At 40.2% G+C, this 23,825-nt stretch overlaps 1 protein-coding gene across 4 annotated transcripts in view; it reads left to right on the top strand.

Moving 5' to 3' along the window:
• The window catches only part of si:ch211-207d6.2 (sickle tail protein), a 44,307-nt gene that overhangs the window by 12,556 nt on the left and 7,926 nt on the right, over nucleotides 1–23,825 (top strand). For 3 of the 4 annotated variants that reach the window (XM_060873417.1, XM_060873411.1, XM_060873424.1), the window contains exons 2-14: nucleotides 556–806; nucleotides 8,805–8,955; nucleotides 10,361–10,559; nucleotides 12,263–12,356; nucleotides 16,800–17,446; nucleotides 18,231–18,335; nucleotides 18,448–18,494; nucleotides 18,932–19,089; nucleotides 19,175–19,350; nucleotides 20,714–20,844; nucleotides 21,663–21,810; nucleotides 21,967–22,282; nucleotides 22,613–22,784. In XM_060873417.1, the coding sequence (XP_060729400.1) occupies nucleotides 556–806; nucleotides 8,805–8,955; nucleotides 10,361–10,559; nucleotides 12,263–12,356; nucleotides 16,800–17,446; nucleotides 18,231–18,335; nucleotides 18,448–18,494; nucleotides 18,932–19,089; nucleotides 19,175–19,350; nucleotides 20,714–20,844; nucleotides 21,663–21,810; nucleotides 21,967–22,282; nucleotides 22,613–22,784 (2,595 nt within the window). Of the gene's footprint in view, nucleotides 1–555; nucleotides 807–2,045; nucleotides 2,286–8,804; nucleotides 8,956–10,360; nucleotides 10,560–12,262; nucleotides 12,357–16,799; nucleotides 17,447–18,230; nucleotides 18,336–18,447; nucleotides 18,495–18,931; nucleotides 19,090–19,174; nucleotides 19,351–20,713; nucleotides 20,845–21,662; nucleotides 21,811–21,966; nucleotides 22,283–22,612; nucleotides 22,785–23,825 lie in introns of those variants that run through there. The other variant, XM_060873433.1, reaches the window with a different exon arrangement.

The raw sequence follows: 23,825 nt of genomic DNA, 5'->3' as shown, positions 1-23,825 counted from the left end.
CATAGCTGTTATATGTAAATAGCTAAATAGCAGGCTGGTGTACTTGTTAGCAAGCATCACTTTATAAAATGAATTATTTCATACAACAAGGTATTAAAGAAGTGTAAAGTAAGCTTTTACCTGCTAATCAGATTTTTAGCTGATTAGCAACAGACTATTATGTATTAATTTCCAAACAACATTCCTTCAGGATTTCCTTATGACTGAAATTAATTTTTATACAAACACTTAGCTCATGGATTTGTGTTCAGATCAGTAATAATGAATGTCCATGAAATGACTGATATGAGATAAACACGAACATGTTCTGGGTTTAGATGCAGTGACAGGAATCACAAACATTACCAGCTACAAAAAACACAACCCTGGCAACCCAGATTAATGTTGACTTTGAACATATTTTTAAATAACAACTAAAGTGTAATTTCCTGTATAATTTCATTATACATATAATTTGTGTGTGGATACGATATATGATAAATCCTGTAGACTCTTTGTGTTGTCCCTCACAGAGTTATCAACTTTCATGATGTGTTTTTTCCATCTGCTCATCAGAGAAGGTGAGGAGTGAGCAGAGGCTGTGCTCGGCAGAGGATGTGGATAATCTGGACAGGAAGACAAGCAGCAGGGACGAGGGTGACCAATTGAACCCCTGGTCCCCTTGCACGCTTCCTCGAAAGCACACGTTCACCATGCAGGTACAGAATACAGAGCAGCGTAGAGAGGCCTTTCTGGAGCTCCTGAAGCAGAAATACCCTCATCACGCGTCTGCTATTGCCGGACATCAGGAGAGACTCCGAGATCACGTAAGCTCTTGAGTGCTGTAGAGTTCTGGATCTGGATTCTGATTGGTCAGAAGGTTTTGATTTTCAGCTCTGCATCTCTGACAGTAGCGCAACAGCAAATCACAGCTTTATCATTTCTATACCATTTCATCCACAGGGACGTTATGCACTGTACTTTATTGCTTACATAAACTGTGTTTTGCAGTTCTGTGCCTAATCAAAAGTCATCGATTATCTGATGGTTTATTGTATAATTGACTGGAGATGAAATTTCCTTTTAATCATTCTATATTACATTCAATGACGCAGCAATGAGTACAGTTTGGTGATTTTCCTGTGTTGTGATTAGCATCACTGTCATGTTTAACTCAGAACAATCACTTTATTGACAGGATAAATATCTGCGGTATGTCTTGAAGCTTTTCTAAATGAGAACATTAATTCAGTTGTTCTTGTGATGTTACTGTGCAATGAATTGTCACTTTATTAGCATTTTCCTCTTAATGGACTTAGTAAAGATGACAATTATATAGCAGTTCAATTCCACCTGACATTTCCAGCATGTCGTCTCTGCTTGATTAACTGAGTGTGTCTAAAATCGATCATCAAAGGATGTACTTTGTTTTCGGATTTATTTTCTTAGTGGATAATTAAAAGTACGTGATTGTTTTAAAAGCACTTAAAATATCTCGTTTACCAGCCAACCGCTTTGACATTATGATCTATGCTGCAGAACTGATTTGAACTACAGACTTTACAATGTACCGACGCGCGTTGACCACAAGACGGCGCGATTTCACAACGTTTCGGATCACTACACTGAACCGACTTTTGGGAACAAAACAATTTACGTGAAACGAATCGTTGATGTTTCTTTATTGACCTTTATTGATGTGGAAATTCATGTCTACGCTTTTAGTGCTGAAATAAAGGAAAAAAGTTTACATGCCAAAATCTCTGATTCGACTCATTCGTACGTCGATTAAATGGAACAGTTCAAACGAATCGATAATAATAATAACACAAAGTGTGTATTACGGTAATTAATCAACAAATATTCATTAAATATACAAATGTATTTCGAAATGTTACATTTTAGAAATGTAGTTTATGTTTTAGATTGTTTGTTGTTCAAAAACTAAACGATTCCCTGTGGCGGATTCGGTTCGTTTATTGAATCGGTTATTCGAGGAAGGAGTTGAAGAGCAGGTTTAACAGGTAGAGCCGAACAGGGATTCATTTCAAAACACACACACACACACGCGCACGCACGCACGCACGCACGCACGCGTTGCTTCACACCAGGGTTACACGCGTGTCTGTGAGTGTGTGTGTAGCACAAAAGAATAACCCGATAGCAAGAGAATCTAAGCGGAAAGTTTAGAGCTTCACTCTGGCGCGCGACTCGGTTCGCTCATGCCGCCCTCCGTGAGCCGATTCCCGTTGTGGACGCGTTTATGTGCGCGGTGAAGTCTTGGAATTGTCGGATCTCAGTCTAAGGTACCGTGTTGTGATTTTTAGCAGCATTTTTATTTTCATCCAGTTCTGATTTTTCCAGCTTTATTAAGTCACCTTGCACCGCTTAATTAACTCTGCACGCGCAGCTTTAATTAACAGATTGTGGGGCAGGAAGCACAGCACAAGTGCAGTAGATTAGACAAGAACAGAGATTTAACAGACTAGTTTAGGAAAAGACATAAGCTGAAAAACCTCAAGACACTTTCAAGAACCTGTTTTTTTTTCTGAAGCTTTATGATCTTTACTCATTTTTGCACCTTTGTTGTTGATCATTGGAAGATTCAAAGTCTTTTATAAAATGCACCAATGTGTATGCATACTACTACTAATAATAATTATAATAGTAAGCACATTATAAACAGTTTCCAGTATTTGGTTTGCATGTAAATGACCAACAATAGCTGTGTGTGTGTGTGTGTGTGTGTGTGTGTGTGTGTGTGTGTGTGTGTGTTGGGTGGGTGTGAATGTTATTGATATCACAATAAATTGATACCACAGTGCACTTTTCTGGAATTATCTCAGGTTTCATAGTAACTTTTACACCACTATCAAACTGCATTGTTGCTCAGAAGTATTTCACTTATTTATATTTTTCTGAATTGCTTTATCTTTTCTAAATGTAAACCACAAAATAATTGAACTCCAGATTTTTAAAGCTGAAGCTCTGCTTTCAGCAAAACCTCTTTGTGCTTATTGTAAAAAAAAAAAAAAAAAAAGGGCACCTGGATTATAAACCTGAGCTTTCGGCTGTTTCTTTAAAACTGAATGCTGATGGAAACGAGTGATTGATTCGAGTGATTGATACGGTGTGATAATATTGATTAGTGGTGTCGGCTAAATTACAGTTTTGTTTTTCACTGATTATAACTTTGAGCATGGAGTTTCTTTTATAATGCAGCATTTAATAAAAAATGATGACTGTGCAGAGTGTACAGGTATGTATGTGTGTGTGTGTGTGTGTCTTATGTAGATGGTGTTTATACTCATCCCTCACTAAATTATGGGCTTAGTGAAGTATTCACTCTTTAGCATGCATGTTCTGTAAACAGATTTCCTTCCACACACAACGCTGTTGTCAAAATATCTCCAGTACGCCATTTAATTTTGTTTTGTTTTTGTTTTGTTCTTGTTTTGTTCAGACAGCAGCAGGATGAAGGCTGTTTTAAAATGCAGACTTTTGGACACTTTCGAAGGGACTTCACATGCCAGTTTAACAGATGCTTTATTTTTTGTCAACAGAGTCATTTTTAAACACGACATTGTGATAATTTAGTATTTTGTGCATCATTACACACTTGTGTTAGTGCCAAAGATAAATTAAGCAAAACCCAGATATCTCTGTTGCTCCGTGTTTACGCTAACCAGTGCAAGTCCCTTGTCACTTATTGTTCTTCTGAGTGTGAAGAGACTGCTACTGTTGTTGCTTGTAGGTGTGGCTTGTGCTTCTGTATTAGATATTAGATATAATATTGTTTATATGTTGCATGGCTGGCTTCGTGTAGATTGGATTAGCAAATCAAGCTAGCTGTACCAGTGACACACTCACACCAGCGACCTTCTGCTACTTTATTTTTCTTTGTAAAGTTTTTTTACACAGTAAATGGGAAATAATTGGCAGTCGTAGCTAAAGTTGTGAGCAGGGAACTGAAGAAACGTCGGACCACATGAGACGAAGGATCAGATTGGTCTGAGGATTCGTTTGAGAGAATCGTTTCAGTTGAGAAACCCTCAGAAATGTCTCTCTGTCTGTCAGTTTTTCTTTGTAGTTGCGATCGCACCATGTCTCATAGTTAAACAGATTTATTTGTATTTTAATAAAGAGAACTATCTACATTTGTTAGGGGGAAAAATCATACATGGTTACAGAGAGGAGTAAAATGTAACATCACAGTTTCATGTCTCATCTTACAGCTTTACGATGAGGAATGTACTTATTTATGGGTTTTTTCTGTCTTGTAACTTGAAAGCATTTATTTTCAGCCCTGTGTAGCTCCGCACACTCGGAGCATTGCAGTTGCTGTGGAATTCATGTCTAATTACATGAATACTGTGACGGTGGAAATTAGCAGGTGAAGCTGTAATGTACTTAGCATACTCACAACACAAAGTCAATTTGGAAACAGACCTGATGGAGACATTTTTGTGAGGTCTGATCTTGTCTGATGACGTCTGTCGTTTGTCTGATTTTTGTGCCTGAGATGACGGCGAGGAGTCGTGTTTCTGAAGCACCCCAGCGAGAGTTACCGCCCTGTCACACCCCGCCTCTCACTCAGACCTGCCGGTGCCAGTGCGTGTTCAGTGTGGCTTCTCATTGGCTGAAATCCCTGTGCCCTTGACTCGGAGCGATATCAGAGCCGTGGGAGCGATGCCCTTAATTTCCCTCCTCCAATATCCTCTGGAGCCAGAGATTGGGCCTGAGGAGGCTGATTTATTCTGGCCGTTGCAGGATTTTCAAAGGCCTGGCACAACACCAGCGCAGATGAACCGTATCTTCGTCCAGCTGTGATTAGAGAGAGCAGTGAAGCAGACCAAAGGTCCAGATGAACTGCTTCTCTTATGTTCTTCAACTATGTTTCTACACTGCAGAATATACATGAAGATAAATCAACAATTTGCCAGAAAAACTTTGTTCGACTTTGTTAGAAAATATTGCAGCTACAAAGCTGTGTTAAACAAAGTTGTTCTTATTACAGCTGAGTGGAAGCGGTGGATTGGATAAAAGTTTGTGCTGAACTTTACAATTAAAAATTATTTTGTTGTTTTTTGGAATTTTATTCCATAAAGAATTATGCAGCCTCAACTTTTTTTTTTTTACCTTTTTTTTGTTTTGTTTTGTTTTTGATTGATTGTTTATTTATTGTTTTGATGCCTTCACTGAAAAAAAGATACCTTCAGTACAACATTTTATCTGACCAGCTGCTTCATTCACTGTTAAATTGTTTAATTTTGTTGAGAATTTCTAGACAAACGTATTCTATAAAGTTCCTCCATCTTGGATTTGTTGGATGAGGTTCTGTTTTTTTGCAGAAAGCTACTTTTCTTCTCATCCTTTTTAGAGTTTGTATTTGTAAGCGTGACCTTTCGCAGTTCTGTTCTGTATTGAATGTAAAGCCTGTTAGCTAGAGATGTGTTAGATTTACCTTTAGACATTTGGGTGATTATTTTGATTATTTGAAATTGTGATTAGTGACAAACCCACAACTCCCACAGCACACCAGATGAAGTGACATAAGGAAGCGTTCTTCTGCCTTCTTCTGTGATTTGTATTTCGAACTTTTCCCCTAATCGAGACGTCACTACACAAATGGTTTTGTCTCTTACAGACTAAGTAACCTGTAATGACAGTGTCTGAACGCTTACATGTGTTTTTACGGCTCGTGGAGCGAAATAAGTTCCTGGTCTGTCTACAGCTGGAACGCCTTTCGCCCGTCGTCGTTAACATCCTCTGCCTTTTGTGTCCATTTGAAACTTGAAGAATGCTGCGTTCCCCATCTGCTGTTTTGTCCTACGCTGAAACTGGTTTAGTCTTTCAGAGCCTGTTGCTTAACACTAGTTCTTAATGAAGGCACTGCAGGCTGAGTCATTACACAGGCTCCCCACACACACTCCACACACGCACAGCGCAGTGAGCCACCTGCTATGCTCCATAAACCTCAAGACGAGTGGATGTGAAATTTGGCAGCGTGGACAATCGAGGCCTTTATTCTCTCCTGCAGTGTGATGTTATGCCTGACTGCACAGAAACATCTACAGCAGCGGCACCTGTGCTGAGATCTCATCTACCACAACCTCCTGCCTCTGGACCACAGTGTGTGGGGGCAGTGTGTATGTTGAGAACATTTCCTGATGCAAATATTATCATCTGTGTTATGGGAATGAAACTTCACCTCAGGCATTTAATTGCAATTTTCTGGCACTAGAAGTGAATTATTTTGATTCTGCAACAGTTCCTGCATGTCACAACTCCGCTTCACTTCAGTATCCAAACACAGCGCAGTGTCAGAGCTACACCCAGAATCTAGCCGAGGGCAACGTCACTGCAGCGTGAGATGACGACGAGCATGTTTTTGGGAAGGTCTGGTTTTCTTGGATTCAGGCATTTGCTCAACATTATATACGCTTTATGAATACGAATATGTTCAATCACACTTCCTGATGTATTTATTAAATCACATTTAGGATGTAATGCTTTAAAAAAAAACTTTTGTCCTTCTTTTTTTACATTTTCATGGAAGTTTTGCCAGCTGAGTTACCTTTAGATAGACAGTTGGATGATTTTGTCTGTTTGACCACCATCTTTTGTACACTTTTGTTTGGTGAGTTAAATTATGACACGCACATCACATCACGATACCTGGACACATTTCTTTAATACACAATATGCATGTTGAAGTCTTGTAGGATGTGATTAGAACTACCATGATGTCTCAGAACAGTGTATTGAGATGTTGACACAGTTATTGTTACCATGTTAATACATTGTCACGTTGAGCACTACAGCGGACTCAGCATGGAACCTTGAGGAACGCTACATGACTGTGTGATGTCATTTTGTCCTTGTGCTCTTATGGTTCCTTAGCTGAGACTGAGTAAACCTGCTCTCTCAGTGAACTTCCTACGTTTATTAGCGCCTTTATGTCCGCGGCTTTGCGTTGAAATTTTAATGATTGGAATCGTCTCTCCTTTCAGTGGGTGGAAAAACATTTGGCACCAAAGCAGAGTGTCAGTCAGCATTCTGGCTTGAGTTTGAAGTATTTCATGTGGATTTGGGTTTGTGCCAGGAAATGCATAAATTATTGAGATGTTGGCCATGAATATGGAGATGTTTCGGTTGCCAGGTCTGCAGCAAGAAATAAAACCATTTCCAAAAACTACAGAAACTGGGCTGCACTAAATCCTCAAATCAAATAAAATAAAAAATGGTGGTGATATTTTTTTTATTGGTTAAACCAGTTCACCGACACTTAATAAGAAATTCATACACAAAAAGCAGTTGGCTTTTATAGATTTTTATTTCTTACAGGATATTTTAGTCAACAGTTTTAGTTAAATCATGAATTTAACTAATTCAGTTAGTAACCTAAATCTGTGTATGGGGGGAATCTTGGCTACAACATTGTAAAAATTCCAGACCTGGCAACCGAGCTCAGGTTCCTGGTGTCTATTGTGCTGCTGCTGTAATTGTGGTTTGAATAGCCGTGTGAGTTGCACTGTGTTTGTGGGCACTGGGAGGTTTGTGGTTAGTTGTGTAGTGTAGTGTTGTGTTGTTGTGTAGTGTTGTGAGGAGTTAGAGGTGTGGAAACTGGTTTGAGTTAACCGGAGACTGGAAGTTAGTGTCGTAGACTCTGTAGTGCTTCAGAGGCGGGTGTTTTGATTGTGGTTTTGAAGAATGTGCTGCTTTTCTCTCACACATTCCTGCAGTTCATAACGCTGAATATGTGAGCAGTTGAGCTAAAAAATAAACTATTAAACCACACTGCGCTGTCACTCACTGGAACTTTCTGACTCCGCTGTATGGCAGCTGCGGTTTTGTGCTGTTCAGAAAACCCTGAGCAGGAGCTTGTGTTTTTCTCTTCTTTTTTAATTCGGTTGTTTATTACTATAAACTGTAGATAATATTATGACTTGAGTTTGCACCACTTCCAAAACAGGTGAGATATTACATATCATTTTTTGACCGTTTGCATTTGATCTTGTTTATTAACCTGAGCTGCTTCTGACCCTGTTTTCGTGCAGCTTCGTATTCCAGATACGGCGCAGATGCAGGTCCATGTTTGGCTGAAATCCAGAACAGTGTGCATTTCTTATCTAGGGATTTTATTTATAATTGATCTCTCTCTGATCACCTTAAAGCCTTCTGATCACAAATCCAAAGCCTCCACCACTGTGTGTGTGTGTGTGTGTGTGTGTGTGTGATCATGATCCCATATTTGATTCAAATTTCTTATTTTTAAGCATGAGTTTAAGTGAAGGTTCCACTCCTTCACAGAACCTCGTCTTACTGTAGCAATAATAATAATTCCAGAAGGAGTCTTGCTCTATAGTCATTGTGGTTATTTGCCTACAGAGTCGTTATGACAAGCTTCCAGAAGAATGTTTTGGCGTCATGTGTTCTGCTCTTTCCCACACACTGAGGTGGAAAATGTGCAGCTCTGAGCTCGTGGCTTCATGAACTGGATATTAAATATTTAATAATTTGGGACAAACTCGCCACATGATGGATGTGGTTTTAGAAACACACACACACACACACACATACATTTACATTACTCTTTACATTTTATTGTGTGGGACATCAGGAGGAAATGAACATGTCCTGTGCTCTTTCTGTCTCTCCACATGTCTCTGTCTGTTCTTTTTATCTCATTTACAGACACAAAAAAAAAATCCTGAGATGTAGTTTTAAGAATAAAATCCATCGTGGTGAAGCTCTGATGTGTGTGTGTGTGTGTGTGTGTGTGTGTGTGTGTGTGTGTGTGTGCGTGTGTGTTTCTCTTCCAGATAAGGACTCACAGTGTTTTAGGAGAACAGGGGTGTGTGAGAGAGGTCATGACTGAAGGAGAACCGCTCACGTCCTTCATGCGGGGCAGCCGCACTCGTGCCAGCCTCCCTGTCGTCAGGTCCAGCAACCACACCAAGGAGCGCTCGCTGGGTATCACCTCCACCATCACCTTCACCCTCACCTTCATCTTCCCCTTCACCACCCATTTCACCACCTTCACCTTCACTATCCATTTACCATCACTATCCGCTTCACCATCCAATTCACCATCACATCCTCTATTCATAACCTTCACATCAATATCACTTTACATCGCCATCAGATACTTCAACATTCCTTATAATCTTCTATATTTCTATTGAAAATGTTTGGTCTGTTTTAAATCAAAGGTATCATTGAAAAATCTTCATGCATGGTGATGTGATCTATTTTGCAATTCTCTGGAAATATGCTTCGATTACATCCATGTAGCACCACAACATTGTGTACAGCAAAAATGAAATGTTTCATGAACGTTTCACTTCCACCGAATTTCTCTGTGAATTGTTTGTGTTGCCGAGGAAACGCTTCAACCAATCATCGGCTACCACCAATCTGCTAGACAATCTTTATTCAGTTACAAAATATTATTTAAGTATTTCAGAATTTTCTCCAAACTGCTTTTCGACTCCTTTCTCTTTGCTGTGGAGGTGTGATGGTGATGGTGCTGTTTGCTATTTTTTTTTTTCCACAGTAAAATCTGCCACTGCATGTTGAAACAGTTTGGTTTGGTACGACACCTCCATTTGGAATCGTATCCCATTACGTCTCTTTTTAAACACAACACCGAGACTAGGAGAAGCCCGAGGGCTGGGCTGAACGTGTACCAACAAATAATCTGGTGTTGAAGAGAAGCCGAGGTTTTGGATCGTACCATGTGCCATGTGTGTGGGGGAGATCCAGTGCTGCTGAGCTGAATCAACTCTGGCACTTCTGGATTTTATTTCAAATTTAAATAGCAGGAGTTTAAGATTTCCATCACACACAGTTCAGTTTCTACACTTCAGTAAATAAAATGTGGCTTTAAATGGATCATTAGAGGCTGCATTTAGCTTTTACTGAAAGTCTGACAGCAGTATGAGCTCAGATATTAACCACATGTGCGTCTTTTACTTTCTGACACTGAAATTCTTTTCTTTAAAGTCTCTAAAGTCAGTGCAGTTCTTTATTCTCCTTATACTGTAGCTTAAAAAACGTTAGCTATCATATTGGAAAAACTCCTGATTCACACCCATTTATTATAAACACAGAGTGATGGATTTATGTGTACATCATCGATGTGTAGAGATCATGTGGAAAGTATTGTTTGATAAGGTCAACACAAAGGTTATTTTAAGGTCAGTGATTAATTTTAAGGTCTTTGAGCTGTTGCTATGGTGATATGGTAGACACCTGATAGGTCCATGCGATGGTGCTGGCGATATTGAGACGATTTAGACGTCAGAGAACTCTACAGGTGTGTGTACTGTGTGATGAGAGATGAGTTAGACAGCTGTGGGTTCTCTGTGTTCTCCAGGTGTTCTGCACCTGCAGTACGGTGAGGAGACGAAGCAGATCCTCATGCCTAACGAGGTGTCGAGTGCTGATACCGTGCATGCTCTGTTCGTCAGCGCTTTCCCTCAGCAGCTCACGCTCAACATGCTCGAGTCGCCCAACATGGCCATCTACATGAAGGACCACGCCAGGAACATCTACTATGAGCTCACTGACGTCAGGTAAATTTACTCCTTACGTTTTTATAAAATCATTAAGATCTTTAAAATCATTAAAATCAACATTAAGTGAAAGTGAAAGTGACGTGACATACGGCTAAGTATGGTGACCCATACTCAATTTGTTCTCTGCGTTTAACCCATTCAAAGTGCACACACACACAGCAGTGAACACACAAACACCATGAACACACACCCGGTGGGCAGCCATTTTGTTCTGCGGTGCCCGGGGAGCAGTTGGGGCCAGAGACTCGAACCCACAACCTTAGGGTTAGGAGTCAGACTCTCTAACCATTAGGCACACACACACACACACACACACACACACACACACACACACACCCCCTGTGAGGAGGAAAACCTGAGCTCAGAGAGAAGAGAGTGTTTCTACTGTATCTGTTATAATGTAAGCGGCATCAGGAACTCACCTCTTCCAACATCAAATGTCACTATAAACTGATTAAAAGTAGTTATTTGTCTTATTATCCCTACTGACCCTTCGCAACCTGGACATAACCTCTTTCAGCTCCTCCCTTCTGGCAGGCGCTACAGAACTTTGTTAACCAAAACTGCCAGACACAGGAACAGTTTCTTTCCCCAGGCAATCACCCTGATCAACAACCCACCATAATTATACTCCCTGCTTCTTATCATAAGTACTCCATTATCAGGACTGTCAGTCATCAAATCATCTGTACTGTATATTACACACTACTGCTGCTGTATATTGCACAAAAAGCATAATATTGCGCAATATTGATATTTGCACTCCCACACTTTATGTACATAACTGATCGTTCATATTCTATACCCATATTTTATATATCTTATTCATTCTATATTCATATTTTATACTCATTCTGTCTATATTGTATCTCATCGTCTGCATTGTTTTCTTGTATAGTATAGTGTTATTTATGTCTGTACCTTTTGAGTCACAAACTGCTGGAACCAAACTCCTTGTGTGTGTCAGGACACTTGGCCAATAAATCTGATTCTGATTAAAATCTGGTTGTTTTAGAGAGAATAAATAATAAATGAGCTGCTAGAGGAAGTGAGTCCTCTTCAGAGTGGTGACAATAACATGGCTGATGATCTGCAGCTCACTGAGCGTAAACATTCCTTCACATCTCTGTGAAATTAGTGTTTTAAAGCACATCGGCGATTTATCTACCTGTTTATCCGTTCATGCCTGTTGAAATTACAGCGACGTGTTTTGACAGACGGCTCAGGGGTGTGTGTCGACACACGTTTGCTCCCATAACTTTCAAACGTTATAAACAACCACTCCCAGCTCTCCTACTGATACACACACACACACACACACACACACACACACACACGCTGCATCACTCTATCTCTTTCCTGTTTTACTGGTGTGTGTGTGAGCACCACAGGGAATAGTGCAGAAGAGGGTGTGGATCTGAGAGCCACCCAACAGTCTGCACACAGCCTCACACGCATTACTCTTTATCCATTTATAGTTAGCTTTATTGTGGACCGTTCCTCTTATGACAGGCCCCGCACAGAGCCTCTCTGATTCAACAGAAGAATTAAATTCATTGCTTTGAATTCATGAATTGAATTGTATTCATGTGTGTTAAAATAGTGACTAAATTAATGAGTCTGTTGTAATTGATTCATTCATCATGGCAAATGATTTTGATTCTGAATCACCTTTTTTGTGTGTGTGTGTGTTTTTGCAGGAGCATCACACCAAACTCCTACCTGAAGGTTTATCACAAGGATCCCAATCAGGCTTTTAATCACAACTCGAAACACAACAACGGAGACACCAGAGTGAGTGAAACATTCACATCTCTCTGTCTCTCTCTCTTTCTCTTTCTATTTCTCTTTCTCTTTCTCTTCCACTCACTCACGCGGGCGCACACTTTTTTTTCCCCCAAAAGAAAAGACATATTAATATGTTTACATCATTGAGGTGGCTGACAGGACCAGAATAAGATAATCTTTGTTTGTTTGCTTTATGATGCCATCAATTCTCTTTTTTAAACATATTAAAAAAACTCATAGAAATCTTGATCTTATTTATTTGCTGCACTTTTGCTTTGCTCTAACACAGTAACTGTGACGCACAGCTTCAGGAGGCCAGACAGTGGCATTAGCATTCCTGTTAGCATGTGGAGCGGATTAGCTGCTGAAATTGGAACCAGACCTGCTGTTATTTGTGGTCTAATGAAAGCCATGTGTAAAGACTTTACAGGAACATTTTATCATCTCGTATTATCGTATCACTGGACGCAACCGCACATAAATTCATGACTTTTTTTGTCTTCTTCTGAGAAGTGTTTGTCAGTTATGAAAAACTGCTTAATGCTGTAAAAAACTGCTTAATGCTGTAAAATATCAATATTATTCTCACTTAGATGAGTGTATATTTTTGATACAGTCTGTGTGACATCAGCTGTTGGTGAAGCTCCCTGTAGTTGTATCTGATCTTAGCCCCGCCCATTTGACATTAAAATAGAATGCAGAGAAATTCTGTCAAAAATTGTTTAGAAATTATTCAGATAATATCAGCCCAGTGAGTGAGCGGAGCTAATTCAGTCACTGTGTGACTCAGCAGTTTTGAGTCTAATCTGATGTGATGCGATGAAGCAGAGTTACTCTTACCATCCAGAAGTAGCCAAGAACAACAGCTCTGTCTTTTATCCATTTCCAGTTACATTCACTGTTTCAGAACATCACAGAACAAGTTCCAGCTTTACCTCTGACTGATTCAAAACACTGAAGACTCCTTCAACACATGACACATAAACATCTCTTTACTTTAAGCATATTTTATATCTGTGACATTTTATATATGTGATATCTGTTTATTATTTGTGCAGCATCCGTGTTGTGATGTCCCTGTGAAAGAGGTGTTACAATAGAGACTTTAGGTTTGAACCTGAAGGTGTTGACCTTCTCACCAATCAGAATCCAGCATTCAGCATGATGAAACGAAAGCAGATTTTGCTCCTGGACTCCAGGTTGCTGTTTTTTTCATGTCTGATACTCAGACAGTTAAAAGACGCCAGTGATGTCGATTAGGGAAGCAGCGTTACCACAAATTGTAGTTAATAACAGTGAGCGTGTGTCTGGCTCTCTGTCTGAAACCATCTCTCTCACACACACACACACACACACACACACACACACACACAGAGGAATGACACAACACCAAATGCTGATTCGCCAGAAAACAAGCTGTGTAATGAGCAGTGTTTTAAATGATTAAACAAAAGGGCAAAGAGACTTTTCCAACATGGAAATGTCTCTGAAATATAATAATACAATAATATTTCAGGGCTGATGTGCCAGATCCAACTGTTCTTCCCTTCTCTTATTCTCAAATCTTAACTGGAATATTCCTGCAAGAGTGTGGTTGTCAGTTGGTCTCACTCTGGGGTCATGCCCTTTGACTACTGATCACACAGAGTGTGATGTGTGACTCACGCTTGCTGCATTCTCGCTTGATCAAACCTGCCATTAGAGCACTTCACCCGCAACAGAAGGAAATACTTTGAGTGATTTACAGACTTTTTTAAAAATCCATCTCTCTTGGACTTCTCTCTGTTGGCTTGTTTGAAACATTATGTCTGTTAAGAAACCACGGACAAGTTATTAAATTGTGACGGTAACAGTTACAGTATCTTTCAAAACATATATTTAGATATTATATTTTGTCATCTTAACCATTGTCATGTTTTCTTAAGGATTTTTCTTGCCTCTCAGCAACATCCAGAGATCGTTCTGTTCTTCAGACTGTGTAACATCTTTAGCGTTATAAGCCATGATTTACAGTGTATGAGAACGAGTCAGTAAGGAGTCAAATGGGAGTCAAAAGATTTGACTGAAATTTGATGAGTTGAATCAAATGATCTGACTCGTTGAAAAGAGGCAAACATCTCATCACTATTAAACGAGTTACAGAGGACTAAATGGCGTTTTGTCATCACTTATAGTCCCAGTGTCATTCCTGCCACGCCCATCATCACCACAGAACAAGACCGCACTGAATTTTCAAAACAATACAACAAACGCGTACGTGCTTCGACATGCATGTTAACGTCACACACCTGTTCATTGAGGCTATTAAACGACTCATTGTCTGCTTCTAGCGTTTCATGGCCTCCTTTCAGCAGTTCAGCTGTGGATTAAACCTTTAGTGGGTTGAACAACAATTCGTTTAAGGCAAAAAGTCAGCTTCGGTCAGGATCCTGAGATCACGTTCTTCCAGTTTTTCCATCAACTTCAGCTCTTCTCCCGCAAGCTGAAGTGTTAACGATCTCACTGTTTTGCAAGAGGGTTTGATGTGTTTCTGCTTCACATGAGAAACTTGAACCGTTAGTCGAGTGGGTTATACGCAGCAGAGTTTAAGCACCTGTCACAACATGCCTTCCCCCAAGGATTATGGGTAATTCGTCTGCATTAGAAGCACCGCTCTGCCTCGCCCCTTCTTTGTTTTTGTGTGTCTCGTATACTGGATCTTATTAAAGGAAGAAATGCTATATGTGCCATTCAGTGGGTGGCGCTAACAGAAACTAATTTGCATAAAGCTAACTAGCAAACAGCAATAAAAGACTGATAAAGCCACAGTTGGGTCTTTGTGTTGACTTTTTATGGATTTTTTCTTTAATTAAAAACAATTAAGATTGTAATATTAATATATCAACACACAATTTGTACAGATTTTCTAATGATTTTTTAATATCCTGTCAAATCTGTAAAATCACTGTGGTGACAATTTACAACATCCCCACATTTTATCTATTAAAATTCAGTTAAATGTTTAATGTGTTTGATAATGATTTTTTTTTTTGTATTTAAAAAAGCATATTGAATGTACCACCTAAGAAAAGAAGTATGAGGATATAATGAAAATTAAAATGCAAAAGAAATTCCTGAAATAGAAATCATTCTGAAACAAATAATAATTTGATTTTCACTGCAAATTTTGTTATAAAATTTAAAGGATGCAAATAAAAGTAGAGAAAATGTAAACTAGATTGAATTGTAAAGAAGAGGTTTATAAAATTGACTGACTTTCTTCATCACAAGGGAGTTTTTATCACAACTCGAAGGGTTGTGATGTTTGGGTTTGTGATGTTTGGGTTTGTGATGTTTTCCGCCTCGTTGATTAACCGGAGAAGTGGTGCTGCGTCATGTTTTGTGCTGTAGTGTTTCGTGTGTGTTATCAGTCGGGGTGAAGGCGACCGGGGTGAAGGCATAACCAGACCCATTCTTCTCTCTGTAATAGTGAAGGTGATGAGAGACAGACGGCTTTTGATTGTCCTGCAGCGCTCTGCGTTTTGCTCGGATCAGACAGGTTCAGGCAGAGACGCTGTTGTGCTGCATTCAGTCCTTTGTTCCTGTCTTTATTTTCATCCATAATCGCAACAACACATGGGCTGGATTCTGTTCTGCTTCTAAAACGGATTATTAATGTGAATGGGGAGTCGTTCAGACAGGACACTGGTTCATTCTTTTCATCTTCATTAAACTACGATGAAGACCGCCAGCTTTTCACAATAAATTCCTCCTTAATTCCTCCAAAATTTGCCTTGGTGATGCTCGTTGTTTCCCACAGACAAGTTAATCCCTGGTATGGAGGTGTGCATTGTCTGCTTCACACACATGTGTGTTCAGTTGCGTGCAAATCTCCGGTAAACAAATGCAAATGAAAGTAAACGTTTTTTTGTCCCGTAACCTCATGATGCACAGAGTCTGTGATGGAAACAAGCTGGAATTACGTTTAAATGTTTGTTCAACTTTTACTGACGTGAAACAAATTCGAATATTTTCACACAGGGTGGAGAAGGTGATTGTAATGGTCTTGTTTATTAAATAAATCAATTCTGGTAATGCAGAAGAGCCAATCATTTTCTAGTATACAAATACAGGCCCCTTACCACACGTTTCTCAGAGAATGTGGTCGGAGCATTCTCTGATGGAGGCGTTCTAATTTGCATATTTATAGAGCTTTATTTATTAATTACATTATAATTGTAGGTGTTTGTAGAGTTTAGTTAAAAAAATGTAAATTTATACTATTCATCTGTTATTAAGGTGTTTATTATTTTGTGAGGTTGTTAAAGGGTTAAAATAAATACTACAAATAAAAAAAAGTATTTATGAAGATCAAAGCCCAGGAGTTACGAACAGGGCGAGTTGAATGTAATCTGGTTTTACTTTAAACAATTTGTTGAGTGTAATAAATTTCATTCATCTTCTCCTCAGATTACTCGTGAGAGACTTTACAGCTCCAGACAGCAGCAGGCTGGTGGACAGTTGATGGGTCACACACTTCCTACACCCCAAAGTCCCATCCAGGGTCCTCAGGGCTCTCTGTCTCCACCACTGGCCCGTTCAGTTCCCTCTTCACCATCGCGATTCACCTACAACTCTCGCACCATGCCAGGTGGGGCCACGCTTCCCCGCGATCGTGTGTCCAGCATACCGTGTTCCAGCGCCATCCTGGAGCGACGGGACGTCAAACCAGACGAAGACATGGACTCATACGGCTTTCCCGAGGCACGCCTAAGCATGGCCGACTCCCCCGACGGCGCTGTCTTCCACCATCACTCCCTTTACAGGCAAAAATCTCGCAAGTACAGTGACAACCCACTAAGCCCGAAGAATCAGAAAACTCCGCCTCCTTCACCTCACAGGGTCAACGAAGTCAGGATGATCGACATCCACCCGGGACAAAACACACACATGATGGTGGAGAGGACTTCATCCCTCCGGAGATCTTTCAGGAAGGAAAGCAATGGGACTTTGGAGGTGGCATCGAGGCCCAGAGGAAGCGTGACGTCCCCCGTGTTCGCGGATTTACACGGAGGTGGACCTTTCCAGGGCCTCGTACCATCAGCAGATCCTCAGAGGTGAGGCTCGCGTCACATTCCGCTACTTTAAGACCTTGTAAGAAGAGCCGGTGTTGTTGTATAAGCATGTGTTATTTGCGCTGTCAACACCTAAAGACACAGTTTGTAAACGGTTTGTAAGTTTTGGAAATTATCCCATAAGTGAACATGTAGTTCAGCAGCAGAGCATCAGGTAAAGGTTTCAGCAGATGTGGAAGTTTGCTTTTGTGTTTGAAATGAAAGCTTATATTTTCTTCACCCAGAACAAACTAAACCACGTCAATAAAAATACATCACTGATCTTACTGGAAAGTTTGAGGAAGAGTAGCGTTCATGTAATTCTGCTCTGGTGTGTTCACGTTGTCAATAAATCAGCATGATGTGCTGAAGTCAACTAGCTGCTGGAGCTAAAAATTTATTCCTGTGTAATTTTAGAGTTTTTACTTGTTTCTAAATCGTTTTCTCACACATCTGGGGGACATGTTGGTTTTTATATTAATTTTGTGTCATTTCCACACTTACCGTTCATATCATCCATACTAAAGATAAAATACGTTTACATTATTCAGCGCAATTTACAAATGTGCTTTGAAGTCTCTATCGATTAAATTGCTATGAGCTACCTAGCTTTAGCATTATGTTTTGTCATTAGCTAGCCTGTGCTTGTATTTTATGAATCTGTGATGATTTAGGCAGCGGTAGTCCCAGGTCTGATCAGAGCCACAAAGAAGCAGATTAATAAAGTTGTATTAGATTAGTTGTGGTAAATGATTTACGTTTTTAACTGTGGTTACTTTTCCCTCAGCAAGCGCATGAAGGTCATGGAGCAGCAGTTAGCCAGCCTCACTGGCCTCGTTCAGCACGCGCTTTTCAAAGGGACGAATGCTAGCGGAGGAAAAGAGACAGTGAGGTAAACAACACAGAAAAACAACAGCAGTATATTCGTATGAAGTCGCTATTAAAGTTTGTGCAAATTGTTGTTTTGTAAAACTATATCAAATATCAAACTTCTCTGATTTCAGTGAGAAATTGGTCTCAGAGCCTCTCGCTCAAAACACAAACACTGGAGGTTAGTATCGTTGTTCCTAAAGTGTAATTATATGTTAATTAGTCATAACCCGTGAATTAAAAATGTATTAGACATGTAATTTTTTTCCGAATCGTTTTTGAATTATTATTTTAGCATGGTTAGCTGTTAACACACTAGTCAAGAGCTGTGGACCACAAAAAAGAAATTTTGTTTCTCTCTGAGTGTCCTGGCTTGACGTTTAGATGAGAATGTAATCATGGCATTCAGTCCATAAATGGAAATATTGGCATGCCCTACGGTAAGTGGCCGTGCCTTTAAAGTAACATGAGAATGTAGTCATTTCCTCGAGTTTGTATCCTGGGTAAATATAGCTTGAGGACCATATATGAAAACGTGGGCATGTACCGAATGATATAGGTAAATGTATACTTGCCCATATATGGTAGTATTCAAGCGTGCATGTGTGTGTTTTGCAGGACTCTCCCCCGTGGCTGTGTGTAAGAGTCCCACTTTTCAGTCTGAGCCTCTTGTGCCTCCTTCAGCCAGAGACCCGGCTCTGAGCCTACTCCTGTCCACCTTCCACAAAAATGTCTCCAGCCTCCGCCAGCAGCTCCATCATATCCGACAGGCACAGGCAAGAACGTCTCCATCGCTATGTTTGTTCTTTTGTCTAACCTGCATGTGCAGTGTGTTTGACTGTTTGACTACGTCGTATCCAGCTGCAGAACCAGGTGGCGATGAGGACGATGCTAAAGCAGGCGGAAGAGGAACTGACTGTGAGAATGTGCGAGAAGCTGCAGATGCTGGACGACCCGCTGAAGAAGCAGAGGATGGAGGTGGACGAGGAGAGACGCAGATATGAGGTCATGGAGGAGAACATGCTGCTCCAGCTGGGGTGAGAAGTTACCGTTAACCACAGCTCACCTGATTTAACACAACCACAGGGTTCTGACTTCACGTCCCTCATGTTCTGTGTAACAAATAACGTGTTACGTTGAATACTGAGTGAGATCGTTATTGTTGGCACATACACTGGAGACTCCTTTCGTACTGTACATGTTACATGAAAGTCTTCTGAAGAAAAAATCCAAATATCAACAATTACACACCTTTTAACACACACATACACAAGTTGACTGTGCAACTTTGAGCCGTAGGTTTGAAAATCAAATAAGTAGGATTTGTCACACTGCCCTGGAGCTCAGACCCCTCCTGAGAACTCACAATCCCAAGCTGGAGGCAAACAGGCAACATTTTCTCACATCACGCTATGAGATACCTGTGTGTGTTGTGTGTGTTGTGTTGTGTGTGTGTGTGTGTGTGTGTGTGAGAAACACTTGTATGGCCTCACACAATGCCTGCAGCACACAGAGGTTTTCTTCTCACTGATCTGTTAGTTCAGCAGGAAATGGTTGTTGAAGCTTCCACACATTTTAGGAGATTTGATCAGTACTGCTGTTTTTGCTGTTGAAGTATTTGGCAGTTGTTGGTACCTGAAGCGAACCTTTCAGTCCTACACACCCAAACCGCCTTCTCTCTCTCACACACACACACACACTCCGAGTAAACACTTTCCAGCATGTAGAACAGGTTTCAACACTGTCTGTCTCACTGCAATAAATCTCCACTGCGCTCCTGGAAAAAACAAAAAGCTCTGTATACTGTTGAATTCACTGTGAGAAATACAGCAGAAATCAGGATCTGGTGGAATCAGAGCTTTATTTCATTCTGGGGTGTGATATAGATTGGATGTGCCAGATTAGAAACAAGATGGATATATTTATTCAAATGAAATGTAATCGAATTAAGGTGCTAATTATATTTGAATTGACTAACACAGATCTGGAAAAGTTGGGTTTAAATGAACCTTAAATAACACATTAGACAGGAAGTAGTTCAAAGGTATGTGAATGCACCCAGAAGGAATTTGTCATTGTGCTTTGTATTTTAAATTCAACATTTACTTGTCATAGGTTCTGCAGAGCGTTTCGTTGTAATGTTTCAACTTGTGGTTTGTTAGCTAGCTGATGTTAGCTACATGTACTGTACATCAATATGATTAAAATATCTACAGGAAGTTAATTAGCAATTATTTAATAAATGTTCTGTAAATGCGATAAGACTAGAGGGTGATGTCGTGCCTGCTTTTTTTAATGAAATGCAGAGCACATCCAGGGCTAATCTATTGTGTTATTTTGCTATTTCACTGCTTTATGCCAGGCAGAATTAACTGTTAATCTTCTGCTTAATCATTACAGGGATCTGGAGATGCACGTGGAGCAGCTGAAGATGAACTCCAGCTCAGCTCAGAGAGCCGTCACACTGCGGGACGTGGAGGACGGAGCGGTTAATCTGAGGAAAGTCGGCGAGACGCTCGCCACACTGAAGGGTAAACAGCATCGCATGATGCAGTGAAACTGAAAACGACTGGTCTTGTGATTGTTTTAAACTTAAAGGATATTCAGAGGTCAGAGGCATCGAGGAAATGAGCTGCAGCAAGATGTCTTTGCATTTAAATACGAACATGTATAAAATGTGATGTAAGTTTTTCTTAGCTTAAAGTGGACATAAATAATAAAGTGGACAGTGATGGTACGTCGGTCAGTGTTTGAGCCTTAAACACCAGCGGCATGTCAGTTTAAATCCCAGTGATATCAGAGAACCACATTACAAACCTTATGACCTTCAGACAGTTTGTGTAGGTGCTCTGTTTTATAAAGATCAGGCACGGATATGAAACATCAATGAAAAACATACCCTTAATATGCAATACAATATATCAGTGTGTTCTGCTTAGCTCACGTTAGACGGCTCACAGAAGTATGGTGTTAAGATCAGATAAAAAGATTCATGAGGAATGTGCTGAAGGCTCTTCAATCAAGAAAGGTCAGAAAGCTTTCAGCTTCTAACCTGGAAAGAATAAAGACTGGAAAAAAGATTAAAAGAAGCCAAGTAATAATCCTAAAGGTTGCTGTAATCACACAGTGCTCTGTTAGGAATGTCATTACTGTCACCACAGACTGAACACAATGGTTATAACTCTCATGCATTTGATTTCACAACACAACCTGTAGCTGAGCGAACAAACACATTTGTTCAGTAGGCTTGAGTAGTCGTGTGTGTGTGTGTGTGTGTGTGTGTGTGTGTGTGTGTGTGCGTGTGCGTGTGCGCGTGTGCTTGCGCGTGTGCGTGTGCGTGCGCGTGCAGGGGAGTTCCCAGCTCTGCAGTCAAGAATGCATTCGGTGTTGAGGATGGAGGTAGAGGCTGTGCGCTTCCTGAAGGAGGAACCTCAGAAGATGGACAACATGCTGAAAAGGGTTAAAGACCTGACCAAGACGCTCAGCAGCCTCAGGATGTACGACACACACACAGAATAACCCACATAGTTTCATAGTCATGTGGTAGAGAGAGTGTTAAAATGATGCTCATTCCACCATTCCTAGTCATTTTATTTATCTTATCCATTAACCTGGAGATTGAGATGTTTTATACTGCTGTGTATGTTGATCAGACAAGCTACAGAAGGCTCCCTCTCCGCTGAGCCAATTTCCACGAAGCCCGAATCACCTGATTCTCCCAGAGACTCGGCCACAGATCAGCAGCTTTTATGTTCAAGCCCCGCCCACTTTACCATCACCTCTTCATCTAATCCCAACAACAGTGAGCTTGTCTCAATATCTTCCTCCTCACCCATCATGGCACAGAGGTCCTGCAGTTCAGAGCTGGTCCCGAGCCTTAGCCAAGATGCCCCTGCTGTCATCTCAGTGACCGCAAGAGATGTCCAGAACAAACTGCTGAGCTGCGGAGAAAGCACTGAGAGAGACGAGGTGAGGAGTGCCAAGTTACTGACTCTCACCCACAACCCAGGGCCTCCATTATTACAGCACTTATGTTACTAAGCCACAGTTTAAAATCTGTCCTTATTTTCCTTTCTTTTTCCAGGCTCTCATATACCTAAATGTCTGTCTTTTTCTTATACGTTTAGATTCTATTGTCTTTTTCCCTAACTTTCTTTCATTCTTACGTTTTTGTTTCTTTTTGAAGTTTTCATCTTTTTTTTTTTTTTTTAAATCCAAACAAATTAATGTATATAAAAGTGTGATGTATTGAAACCTGTGATATTGGGTTATAAAGAGTTTGAGGGCATGTCTTTGCAGGCAGTGGACAGGAGACAGGCTGAGGAAGAAGCAGACATGGAGCGCATTTTACAGCAGGCTCAAGTCAACCTGATGAAGAATATTCCTGACCTGGAGCTGAAAAATCAGGCTGATGTTCATCAGGCTTGCATCCAGCCTGATGAAGTGGACACACCTCGGTCTCCACATCCAGGTCTGTCCCTTATCTGCTTTTAATCATATTAAATCAAATTAAATGAAATTTCACTGGACTAATAAGTCACCTTCAGCGTGCCTGTCATTATGGGTCAGTCTCAGTGAAGGAGGCGTCGCCTCTGTGCTGGTCAGTCTCATTGAAGGAGGCGTGGCCAGAGGAACAGAAATAACGTTGCCAGGTTTAGTTCAGCAAACAGTGATTATTTAGAGGAGGTGGGGTTTAATTTATCTTTATCTTTAATTTATCTAAATGTTGTGTTTAGTATCTGTTCTTAGAAATTGACTGAAATAATTTTAAATAACTGCTGCTTTTTATATAAAATATGTGTTTTGGTAAAATGGTTAAAAAGCTAGTACATTAAGATTCTTTTTTGGAAAAATTGCAAAATAATTATAAATCAAAATGTTTACTGCTTTACATGTGTTAATGTTTGTTAGTGGTTGTTGTTAGTGGTTAATGTTTCTAGATGCACACTGTATCTCTAAGTTGTCTCTAGTTTTTAAGTGTCACTAAGTGAATATACACACGTGGACAAAATTGTTGGTACCCTTCGGTCAATGAAAGAAAAACTCACAATGGTCACAGAAAAAACTTTTAATCTGACAAAAGTACTAATAAATAAAAATTCTATGAATGTTAACCAATGAAAGTCAGACATTGCTTTTCAACCATGCTTCAACGGAATTATTTAAAAAAATAAACTCATGGAACAGGCCTAGACAAAAATGATGGTACCCCTAGAAAAGACTGAAAATAATGTGACCAGAGGGACCATGTTAATTCAAGGTGTGTCCACTAATTAGCATCACAGGAGTCTACAATCTTGTAATCAGTCAGTGGGCCTATATATAGGGCTCCGGGTAGTCACTGTGTTGTCTGGTGACATGGTGTGTACCACACTCAACATGGACCAGAGGAAGCAAAGGAAAGAGTTGTCTCAGGAGATTAGAAAGAAAATTATAGACAAGCATGATAAAGGTAAAGGCTATAAGGCCATCTCCGAGCAGCTAGATGTTCCTGTGACTACAGTTGCACATA

This window comes from Tachysurus vachellii, chromosome 1 (genome assembly GCF_030014155.1).
Source record: "Tachysurus vachellii isolate PV-2020 chromosome 1, HZAU_Pvac_v1, whole genome shotgun sequence".
Classification (NCBI taxonomy): domain Eukaryota; kingdom Metazoa; phylum Chordata; class Actinopteri; order Siluriformes; family Bagridae; genus Tachysurus; species Tachysurus vachellii.
The sequence above is the reverse complement of the archived record's forward strand: the minus strand, read 5'-3'. Positions and strand labels throughout refer to the sequence as shown.